Here is a 12,018-nt window from a genome sequence, read left to right on the forward strand (position 1 = left end):
CTGCTTCTTGAGAAACCTGTATGCAGGTCAGGAAGCAACAATTAGAACTGGACATGGAACAACAGACTGGTTCCAAATAGGAAAAGGAGTATGTCAAGGCTGTATATTGTCACCCTGCTTATTTAACTTATATGCAGGGTATATCATGAGAAATGCTGCGCTGGAAGAAGCACAAGCTGGAAGCAAGATTGTGGGGAGAAATATCAATAACCTCAGATATGCAGATGACACCACCCTTATGGCAGAAAGTGAAGAAGAACTAAGAGCCTCTTGAAAGTGAAAGAGGAGAGTTAAAAGTTGGCTTAAAGCTCAACATTCAGGAAACGAAGATCATGGCATCTGGTCCCATCATTTCATGGGAAAAGATGGGGAAACAGGGGAAACAGTGGAAACAGTGTCAGACTTTATTTTTGGGGGCTCCAAAATCACTGGAGATGGTGATTTCAGCCATGAAATTAAAAGAAGCATACTCCTTGGAAGGAAAGTTGTGATCGACCTAGACAGCATATTAAAAAGTAGAGATGTTACTTTGTCAACAAAGGTCCATCTAGTCAAGGCTATCGTTTCTCCAGTGGTCATGTATGGATGTAAGAGCTGGACTATAAAGAAAGCTGAGCGCTGAAGAATTGATGCTTTTGAACTGTGGTGTTGGAGAAGACTCTTGAGAGTCCCTTGGACTACAAGGAGAGCCAATCAGTCCATCCTAAAGGAGATCAGCCCTAGGTGTTGACTGAAGGAGTGATGTTGAAGCTGAAACTCCAATACTTTGCCCACCTGATGGGAAAAGCTGACTCATTTGAAAGGACCCTGATGCTGGGAAAGACTGAGGGCAGGAGGAGAAGGGGACGACAGAGGATGAGATGGTTGGATGGCATCACCAACTCAATGGACATGAGTTTGGGTGGACTCTGGAAGTTGGTGATGGATAGGGAGGCCTGGCGTTCTGCAGTCCATGGGGTTGCAAAGAGTCAGAGACGACTGAGTGACTGAACTGAGCTGAAATGATGACCCAGTAACTGTCATAAATAATTAATTTCAGTTTACAAAATCCCTTTTTCTCTCATTTCTTTCAACCAAGGGTCTTCCCTTGTGGCTCAGACAGTAAAGAATCTGCCTGAAATGCAGATTCCAGATTCCATCCTTGGTTGGGAAGGTCCCCTGGAAATGGCAACAGACTCCAGTAGTCTTGCCTGGAGAATCCCATGGACAGAGGAGCCTGGTGGGCTATAGTCTATGGGGTCCCAAAAGATTCGGACTTGACCTAGCAACTAAACATAAAACAGTAAAAAATTCAAGAAGTTCACCTTGGTAATATTTAATAAATAAATTACAAATGTAATGAAATAAAAATGTGACTGTATTTGTTAAATTTTAATACAATGTAAACAAAAATATTTTATATAGAAAAATAAATAGGAGGAGATCAAAGAATAAATATAACAAAATAAATAAGCAAACAAACATTAAAATCAGGGCAGTCTGCACTTCGGGACTGATGCACCTGCACCCAAGAAAATTTATATATCTTCAGTTACTACTGACAAAGTATTGGCTGAAGTAATTCAATCAATTTGGTGGGTAAAATAGAAATCAGAGTCTTCTGAAATGGCCACAGATGAGTGTGCAAAGATGATGGGGCATCTGAATCAGTGAGAGTCATGTCAAGGTGAGTTCACGTCTCCATCCATCATTCTTAGCCTTTCTTGCAAGCTAGTTGATGAAGACAAGGATCTCATGATTTCCACTCTGACGGTTTCCCAGGCACAGTCGCTGTATCCATTCTCTTGCAGGTAGAAATGGATGCCCTGGAAGTACCTCTTCACGGCCAGGGTGGGGTCCATCCTTCCCAGGGCAGAGTCTTCCTCTCCCATCACCTGCCCCAGGCAGGCATCCAGGTCGACAAGCTGGTCCAGGAGTCCATTGCGGAGCTGCTTCAGGAGGGTGGTGTTCCAGGCAGCAGAGGAGCGCTCTGGGTGGAAGAGGTTGAAGCTCTGCTGGAGCATCTCGTGGAGCACAGAGATGGCCTGGGCCTCCTGGAGCTGGCCACCCTCCACCATCTCCTGGGGGAAAGCGAAGTCTTTTCTGTCCTGCAGACACAAGTGAGGGGAGAGTCTCGTCATTTCGCCCAGGAGCCTGAGGTTCTTCCTGCCAACCAGCACGTGGTTCTGAGACAGGTCACAGCCCAGGGATCCTCCTGGGCCGTAGCTGACCAGCACCAGGGCCATGAGCAGAGAGAGCACGAAGGCCATGGGGAAGATGCGGCTGCTGCTGGGCTGGCTGAGACGGTGTCTGGTGGAACCTTGAGGTAGGTTCTCTGATGCCAGGCTTTCTAAGCGAGGCTATTAAATAGGGAACATGGTAGTTTTCATTTTCTAGTCATTTCTATGCACTTTTACTTCCTTTTTTGATTTTCATTTATGTATTCTGAATATGGTCAAAGAAATTGTCATCAGTCTAAACTATTAATTTTATCTATTTCCCAATAACTTCAAATGTTCCCATCCAAATGGATATTTTTCAATCAAATGAGAAAGGTCTTTGTCAGACATCAGAAATGATGTATGTTTCTATGTACAAACATTACCACTCTTTCTCCTTCATGTGTAAATGTAGCTCTTCTCTGTTCCATGAACACATTTTTGGCCCTGATCCTAGGCTCAATTTCTGTTTCTTCCTTTACTTAGGAAGGCAGGCTCTGTATTTATCAGGGATTTACCAGGTCACTCTAGCAAATAAACTGTTTGAAACAAAGAATGGGTTTTCTTTAGTGTCTGATTTAGAGAAGAGGCTGATTATTATGAGTCCATGAGCTCCCTCATGTTTCTCTTCCTTCTAGCACACGTCCCTGCAGCTCCATGTGGTTGTGCTTCAGGGAACCACGAAGTCAGGACTATTACAGACATCACACTTGCGTTCCACCGTTTTCATACTGGAGACCTATTGTCCTTTGCTGGCCCAACCAATACTCCTACCAAGAATTCTGGTTCTTCTCAGATAAAATGGGTGGGGAGACTCTAATTCCAGGATAATTGATTGTATTTCCCCAGCAGCAGCTCACTCACACAGGAGAGATCACATGGAGCCACCCCCTGTCCTCTGGAGTGACAGAGTCCCCTTGCTCACCTGCTGGACTCCCTCCCTTAGGGCAGGCTTTTATTGGAAGCTTATGTCACGGAATCTAGTGAGTTACAGCTGTTCATTCAGGCAGTTGATCCCACCAGGCATCTCTGTTCCTCTGAGAATGCAGGGCAGTGAGACCCAGCCTACTTGATCAGGAGAAATAGTCTTCTTTCCTTGACTGTAATTTTTCATTTAAACTTTTTATATTCACTTTGTGACTTATTTTGGGTAGGCTCCGGGAGTTGGTGATGGACAGGGAGGCCTGGCACGCTGCAGTTCATGGGATTGCAAAGAGTCGGACACGACTGAGCGACTGAACTGAACTGAACTGACTGACTTATTGGACAAGATTTGTCTCATTGCTCCTGTTGCGGTTGTAATTGATGATGATGTGAGAACAACAAAGGGAAGTAAAGAAGCCACAGGGGCTGCATCTCTATCCCTTTCAAGACGTTAGTTCTTTTGTTTCTCTTTGCAACTTTTCTAGAAAGTAAAATTGCACATTTTTCTGTGTGGGCAATAGAAAACAAGGGTAAGTCTCAATGTCATGAATATGAAAGAAGGGAAGTGGTTTTCCCCTGACCCAGTGACGTGTTCTGAGTTAGCAAACTTCAGTGCAGCACAGCTGGGGACAAGTCTGAGGCAGAGGGAAACGATGAGGCCAATATGAACAACAGAAAGGCTGGGACAGGGCTGCTGCTTACAGAAGCTCAAAGAAGGACAAGTCCTTGATCTGTTGACTGCCGCCAGCTTTGTAAGACCAGCCACCTAATTTTTCTTTTCTTGAATCAGCATGTGGTCAGTATAAGGGGAGGAGGAAGAAGTCACACTCACCAGCTCACAAGAGACAGGCAATCAGAGCCCCAGTTGCTCGAACACTAATGCTCTCTGGCAGGGTTGACGAGACCAGCCTTGCTGATCATCTACGTAGGTGATAAATCCACCTGGGCAAAGAGAATACGCTTTGAAGTAACTAGAATGAAAGGGAATTAAATGATTCCAAAAGAGCCTGATCTTAGTCTAGCTAATAGTAACTATGCCGTTAAACACAATAACTGAATTTTATTGATTACTAACCGTCATGATCTCCCTAATATTCCAGCTCTCGGTACTATCACATTGATGGGTTGGGTTTCTGTGGGTTTTTAAAGAATTTTTAAAATATTTATTTCATATGTTTATTTGGCTGTGGCATGTCTTAGTCGATGTATGCTGGTTCTTGGATCTTGGTTGCTTCATGCAGGATCTTTACTTAAGCCATGGGAAGTCCTGCTTGCCAATCAGAATCTAGTTTCCTGGCGAGAGATCCAGCTCAGGCTCCCTGCTTTGGGAGCATGGAGTCCTGGCCCCTGGACCATCAGGGAAGTCAAGGGGGAGGGTTTCAATACATGAATTTGGGGAACACACACACATTCAGCCTGTAGCACGGTAGTAAGGAGAGACCAAGGTATTGTGTTTATGGCAAGGATTCATTAGGATATATTTCATTCTTGATATTAATGAGGAGTAAGAACACGTTCCCTGATGCTGCCCTCACTTTTTATGGCACCTCCATCCTGAATTGATTGCTAATTAAATGTTACAAGACTACCGTGGACATGATTACCAAGGACCTGCCAGAAAAATTTCACAGACTATCAGTGTTTATCAAAAACGACAGTGACAACAACTACAAACTCCTTAGCCTTTGTGAGGGACTCACGCAATACTTCCAGCATAGTTGAAACTGAGTTAATAGTTTTGTTTCGAAGAGCCTCCTGCTAAGACTTTATTGGAATAAAATAATCTAAGAATGAAATGGCAAATCCAGTTTTCAAATCCTTACATGTCAGATTCCAAACTGCTTATCTAGACTGTGACGCCTGCGCCCACTGCATGCACTGAGCCCTCACTTAATTTCCTAGTTTATTTCTAACACAAGATGCACCCTTGTTGTTTCATACCTCGATGTGACAAACCTTATTTCCATTAGTTCACATCTACCTCCAAATTCTAGATAAGCTGAGCAATTTACAACGTATCTGATTATTTTGTATAATAAGCAAAATGAAATTATCAACTGGTAGTTATTACTGACAGTCTAAATGTGACCGACAAAATAATAATTCTAATAATTATAAAACAATCATATTTAACTGTCCAAGATGATTCATATAGATTGTGGAATGAATCCTCACCATAAATTGGGGATACATGATGGACAAGATCCTTATGAGTTTTGACTCCAGCAGGAGATTGGGTTAGAAACATTTCAGTGAATCCTCTGTAGATAACACCAAGCTGATGGTTCTTGTGACTGTAATTAAAAAAAAATACTTAATGCTTTTGAGAGGGTAACAGACAGGAAAACTGGGGGTCCCCAAACAGAGGAAACAGGCTGCAAGTGTGAGACATTTTTGATCTCTTTACTCTTGCCTGGAAAATCCCATGGATGGAGGAGCCTGGAAGGCTGCAGTCCATGGGGTCGCTAAGTCGGACATGACTGAGCGACTTCACTTTCACTTTTCACTTTCATGCATTGGAGAAGGAAATGGCAACCCACTCCAGTACTCTTGCCTGGAAAATCCCATGGACAGAGAAGCCTGGTAGACTACAGTCCATGGGATCACAAAGACTCAGACATGACTGAGCGACTTCACTTCTCTATACAGATTTAAAAAGAGGTTTCTCTTAAAATTCTGTGTTGCCATAATGACACCTGGTTCCACCTGAACTTAACTTTTCCCAAACCTTGAGCTGACCAATGCATTTTTCTTATGGAAATGTTTTTCTTAAGCTGTTAATGTACTGTGTATTTACCCTAGACTCTGTGTTTAAGTCAGTTCCACCTAAAGGCTCAGAACTGACTTGACAAACCAGTATGTTATACTCATACCCTGTTCTCCTAATCTGTGTTAATGAAACTGTATATTTGTTTGGAAATCTGCCTTTCTTCAAGATTCACGTCCATCACTTTGTGGCCGGGGATGACTCACCTGGTGCCAATGTTGTCTCAATGCATGTTGTGGGTGAGGGGCCCGGTGCCCTTCTCTGAGTTTTGAGACATTTCCATTCTCTAATTAGCAGACTGCTAGCAGCTATATAACATCTGGCTGAAGACTAGCATGGGCACTCTTACTGCCCCCTTCTGATGTCTATGTCAGAAGCTTTCTCTATCTCTTTTATACTTTAATAAAACTTCATTACACAAAAGTGCTGAGCGATCAAGCCTCGTCACTGGCCCTGGATTGAATTCTCCTCCGGAGGCCAAGAATCCTGGTGTCTTTCCTGGTTCAGCAACAAACTTTTGCTTCCAAATTATATGAATTTGGCAAATGACAAAAAGAATAGAAGACGACCTATGCTAACGGGTGAAATGTGAGGGATGGAGCAGAGCCTCCCCATTGCCATCAGCAGGGAGACCAGGAGCGCAGAAATTCAGCACTTCACCTGGGCCTCTCTGAAGCAGTTCAGGTCCTGCTCTAAACTCCGGAGCCCTCCAAACTCCTTTTGCTGCGCCCCAGCGGCCGGGAGGGGGCGCCCGATCTCTCAGTAACTGACAGACCCGCACCGCCCACCCAGCGGGACCCGCCTGCAGGGCTGCCCCCTGGGGCATCAGATCCACGGAGAGAACTCGCGGGTGGCCGTGGGCAGGAGCCGCGACCGGAGCGAGGCGCCGCCGGGGCCCAGGGAGAGCTTGGGGCCGCGGGAACAGAGAGGAAACTTCCTTTTCGGGCCCCACGGCCCAGGCGAGCTTTGCGCCGCGTCGCTCAGAGCCTTTGATTTCTGCACCTCCAAAGTCTAGATAAGCTACCATTGCGTCCATCCTCCCCTTCCTGGGAGAAGATTTTAGCCAGAGCGTTTCACACCGGTGCCCTTGAATGCCGCGATTGACGGCTGGAAATCACAGCATGCTGTGGTATGTTTTCAGATTCAGGGTTGTTTTGGAGTGAGTGGAAGTCGTTCAGTCGTGTCTGACTCTTTGCGACCCCATGGACTACACAGTCCATGGAATTCTCCAGGCCAGAATACTGAAGTGGGTAGCCTTTCCCTTCTCCAGGAGATCTTCCCAGTTCAGGGACTGAACCCAGGTCCCCTCATTGCGGGCAGATCTTGACCAGCCGAGCCACAAGGGAAGCCCTTGTTTATGGGGCAAAGGAGTAATTCAGGGAAAGGGGAAAGGTATCTACAATCTGGATGGGAATCTACTAGATATTGGGACCCTCCAGTGGGAAGACTTGGAGACAAAACTGAGACTTCAAAAGAAGCTCCTTAGTACAGGGAAAATTATTTCATTGAACATTAATAGAAATGGTTAATTTCTCCTGTCATGTTCATTGGTTGGAAAATGTTTTAAAATGTATGAGTCTTCAACTCACATCAAATTCAAATATTTTCTTTATGCCACAACAGTACTTTAAGTTCCTGGCTTTAATGGAAGCAAAATCATCAATAATGTTTTCAATATTACTTTTCTGTATCTCTCTCTTCATCTGAGCAAAAGCCATATTTGACAAACTTATGAACCAGTAACTATTTTGAATAGCTCATTTCAATTTACAAAATCCTTTTTTCCTCTCATTTCTTTTAACCAAAGGTCATCTATTAAGCATTTTTTTTTAGTCAGTTTTTCATTGGAGAGTTTCATGAACTTTTTCAAAATGTCTTCTCATGTGGATACGTTGTTTAAAAGTTGCAATTAAAATGCTTTTGATTTCAGCATAATGTGTACTCAGTAGACACCAACTGTGAAATAGGCAGTTGGATATATAATTCCAGCATGCGTCTTTGGAAGACATCATCATCAAGATAGATTTTTAAAGGCCTGAAAACTAGAGCAGGTCATGACCTAGTTCATCAGTTTGGACAGAAGACAGTTCTGGGCTTTGAACACAGGAAAACCACAAACTCCTTGGTCACAAATGAAATTCAGACTGGATACCAGCCAGATGGCAGGAGTGCAGTGTGAGTGTGCAGCCTGGGATCTGGTTGAGGACCTTGCAATCTGTGTGTCTTCTAGCTGGAGATCACGGAGTTTGAACGAAAATGAATCGTGAGCTCCTTTACCGGGGTAAAGAGACAGTGCAAGAGCAGTGGGTGCATTCTCTATGGATCAGAAATTCACAGAGGAAGCCTGCACTTCCAGTGGATATGATGGGGAAAGGCGGTCATCTGTTCTAGTGCAGTGGTCTTAAAACTAACGTCTCAGCTCCACAGCTCTTCTCCTCAACGCTACTCGGTGATGCTGGGGCTCTAGTTCCTTCCAGGACATTTCTCCTTTGCCTGCAGATTGTTTTTCTTTCCCATGCCAGTTCCAAGGGTGGACTAGAAGGCTGGAAGGAATTTTCTGTTTTCCTGACTGGAGTATGACTGATAACAACCACCATCAATTAGGAAAAGGACAACTAATGGTTGCTGCTAGATGCTATGTGTCACCAGTCAGATGGGCAAAAACTAAAAAAGATGATAAGACCCTGTTTTGGTCAAGGTGTGAGAACATATAAGAGCTTCTATGGTCTTGATATGGATTAATGTAGCCATTGTTATCATGGACAGTTGGCAGTATGCATGTGCAAGATTTATATGTTGACAAATAATATTGAGTTCATGCCCCTTATTCAGAGAAAGACTCTCACTAGGGTATGGCACCTGCATTCACTTGTAGCCGTCTCTCCTCTAAAGGCACTAATTTCTGAGAAGGAACAGCTCTAGGAGGTGACCCTGCCAGCACTTAGGGACTGGAGTCTTTATGGAAAACAACTAGGATCAAACCCAGGACAGCCCAGGGTTGGAGAGCAGAACCTCACACTACATGGCCCTTGCTCTTTTCTTCCTGCCTGTGCCTTGCTGCTGAAAGACGGAAACCCAGCAGAGGGTTGAGAAGGTGCTTATAGAAATAGGTTAAAAAGTAGTACAGGACTACTCATACTAAAGAACAAGAAGCATTATTAATGAGTAATGTGTGTGATTCTCTGCAGTCCTAGGAGATCTCTCTGATTTCCCTATTATTCATTTTTATATTAGATCAAAGCATTTTCTACTAATCCTTCTTTCTCAAAGAATTTCTATGACTTCCTAGAATGCTTCTAGAAGTCTGAAACACAGAAATTGGAATTGTCTCCAGCATTGAGCACAGAAGAGTTCACAAACTAAATTGTGAAACTAGCACCCAAGTTAAATATTTTTACCAAGGACCCAGCATCTTTCCAGTGTTGCCTTTCAGTCACTGCCTCAGGCCAGCTGTCCTGTCTGTTCCCCATGGGCAGCTACTCTGGGACCCACTGTCCTGATCATTTCTGCCAGGCACACTGTTATGCTTCTTGTAATATGGGCCCATTGATCCTAACAGTAACCCTGTGAAAAACTACTGTTATTTTCCACATGTTAAAAAAGAGGATCAGGACAGCATGCGTGCCTGCGTGCATGCTAGGTTGGTGCAGAGGTGTCCAACTCCTGTGACACATGGACAGTAGCCCACCAGGCTCCTCTGTCCATGGGATTTTCAAGAAAGAATACTGGAGGGGGTTGCCATATCCATCTCCTTAGTGTTTGTGATATTTTTCAGGGTCACACTGCTGTTAAATAGCAGAGCTGCATTCAAAGGTTTTGAAACTTCTAGAACTCTCCCTTCACTTGTGCTCTCTTCCAGTGATTTTCACTCAGAGAAACTTTGAAGCCAGAAACCATCACAGAACAGAGCTCCTGTGTTGGAGGCAGTGAAAATATAGTGTAAGGGAGTGGATTGTTCAGTAAAGCAGGAGAGTAACAGGTGTCAGGCTCAGCCACTCAGCACCACATGTTGGCAACTTTTCTGGACGAGATGAGTCTTACCCCAGATACTGACACCAACAGTTCTTTGCTGACTGGCTATAAATTAGTTTATCTGTGACTTCAGGACTAATCATTTCCCACAGTTTCAGAACTCCTTTCTACCTTTTTTCTTCTTGGAGGGGTGGAATGGAGGGCTGCACTCCGTAGCTTGCAGAATCCATGGTCCCTGAGCTTCCTATACTGGAAGCGTGGAGTCGAAACCACTGGACTGCCAGGGAATTCCAGTAATTCCACCTTTTGACAATCAAGTGCTGAGAAGTAGTAGAACCATTCCATAGTATAAATGAACAAATGCTATTCCACAATAGGTTTATGTAGACAAAATAAAGATTTAGGTCTTCAGAATGAAGAAACAAGTTTTCCCTCATAAGAATTTAATAAAAACAAATTAGAAGATTAAGGAAATGAACATGTTTTCTAAATTTTATTACAATGTAAACAAAAAGTTTAAATGAAAATATAAATATGATGAGATAAACTAATAAATGAAAATATGTACATAAAGAAACATATAAATAACATCAGGGCAGTCATCGCTATGCACAGATTCCCGTGCAGCTGAATACTTTTTATACCTACTTGCTTATTACTACTGAGAAAGAATTTATTGATTTATTCAATAAATATTTTGGCTAAAGCAGAATTCAGAGTCTCTTAAATGACCACAGTTGGGAGTGATGTGGCGTCTTAGTCAGTGAGAGTCATGTCAAGGTGAGTTCAGGTCTCCATCCATCATCTTAACCTTTCTTTCAAGTTGGTTAATGAAGAGAAGGATCTCAGGATTTCCAGTCTGGCGATTTCCCAGGCACAGTCGCTGTATCCCTTCTCTTGCAGGTAGACATGGATGCCCTGGAAGTACCTCTTCACGGCCAGGGTGGGGCCCATCCTTCCCAGGGCAGAGTCTTCCTCTCCCATCACCTGCCCCAGGCAGGCGTCCAGGTCATCCAGCTGCTGATGGAGTCCAGTGTGGAGCTGCTCCAGGAGGGTGGTGTTCCAGGCAGCAGAGGCGCGCTCTGTGTGGAAGAGGTTGAAGCTCTGCTGGAGCATCTTGTGGAGCACAGAGATGGCCTGGGCCTCCTGGAGCTGGCCGCCCTCCACCATCTCCTGGGGGAAAGCGAAGTCTTTTCTGTCCTGCAGGCAGAAGCGAGGGGAGAGTCTTCTCATTTGGCCCAGGAGCCTGAGGTTCTTCCTGCCAATGAGAACATGGTTCTGAGACAGGTCACAGCCCAGGGATCCTCCCGAGCCATAACTGACCAGCACCAGGGCCATGAGTAGAGAGAGCACGAAGGCCATGGGGAAGATGTCGCTGCTGCTGGGCTGGCTGAGACGGTGTCTGGGTGAAACTTGAGGTAGGTTCTCTGATGCCATGCTTTCTAAGCGAGGCCATTAAATAGGGAACATGGTAATTTTCATTTTCTAGTCATTTCTATACACTTTTCCTTCCTAATTTGGTTTTCTGTTATGTATTGTGAATATGGTCATAGAAATTGTCATCTATTTAAACTATTAATTTTACCTTTCCCAGTAACTTCAGATGTGCTTATCCAAATGGATATTCATCATCAGATGAGAAAGGTCTTTGTCTTATGTTAGAATTGAAGTGCATTCGTGATTACACACATCATTGCTCCCTGTTTCTCAGGCATAAATGTTCCTTCCTCTTTTCCGGGAACACACCTGTAGCCCTCATCTTGGGCTCCGTTTCCCCTCTCACTCTGCCTGGGAAGCCAGGCCCCTCAGCCCTATGGTTTCCATATTTATTTAGGGATTTAGCAGATCACTGTGGCTCCTGATCTCACTGAAACGAAGGATGGGTTTTCCTTAGTGTTTGATATAAAGAGCAGGCTGATTATTATCAGTCCATGAGCTCACCCCACGTTTTTCTTCCTTCTAGAACACGTTCCTGCAGGTCCATGTGGCTGTGTTTTAGGGAACCACAAGGTCAGGGCCATTACAGACATCACCCTTTCTTTCCACCATTTTCTTGCTGGAGACCTGTCGTCCTCCACAGCCTGGGCCAATACCCCCACCAGAATCCTGGTTCTTCTCAGGGAACATGGGTGAGGAGACTCTACATCCAGGATAATT

At 44.3% G+C, this 12,018-nt stretch overlaps 2 protein-coding genes across 2 annotated transcripts; both read right to left on the minus strand.

Annotated features, from left to right (window-relative positions):
* Positions 1–1,661: 1,661 nt before the first annotated feature.
* LOC138433643 (interferon omega-1-like) lies at positions 1,662–2,249 on the minus strand. Its single transcript, XM_069576668.1, has one exon. The coding sequence runs from the start codon at positions 2,247–2,249 to the stop codon at positions 1,662–1,664; it is 588 nt and encodes a 195-aa protein (XP_069432769.1).
* An 8,413-nt stretch (positions 2,250–10,662) lies between these two features.
* Positions 10,663–11,223, minus strand: LOC138433649 (interferon omega-1-like). Its single transcript, XM_069576674.1, has one exon. It carries the CDS (start codon positions 11,221–11,223, stop codon positions 10,663–10,665), a length of 561 nt encoding a protein of 186 aa, XP_069432775.1.
* Between the last annotated feature and the right edge of the window lie 795 nt (positions 11,224–12,018).

The sequence above is a fragment of the Ovis canadensis genome, chromosome 2 (assembly GCF_042477335.2).
Source record: "Ovis canadensis isolate MfBH-ARS-UI-01 breed Bighorn chromosome 2, ARS-UI_OviCan_v2, whole genome shotgun sequence".
NCBI lineage: Eukaryota > Metazoa > Chordata > Mammalia > Artiodactyla > Bovidae > Ovis > Ovis canadensis.

Excerpts from the sequence above, each read along its gene's own strand:
- LOC138433643 (XM_069576668.1), bottom strand. The coding sequence starts at position 2,249 with ATGGCCTTCGTGCTCTCTCTGCTCATGGCCCTGGTGCTGGTCAGCTAC.
- LOC138433649 (XM_069576674.1), bottom strand. The coding sequence starts at position 11,223 with ATGGCCTTCGTGCTCTCTCTACTCATGGCCCTGGTGCTGGTCAGTTAT.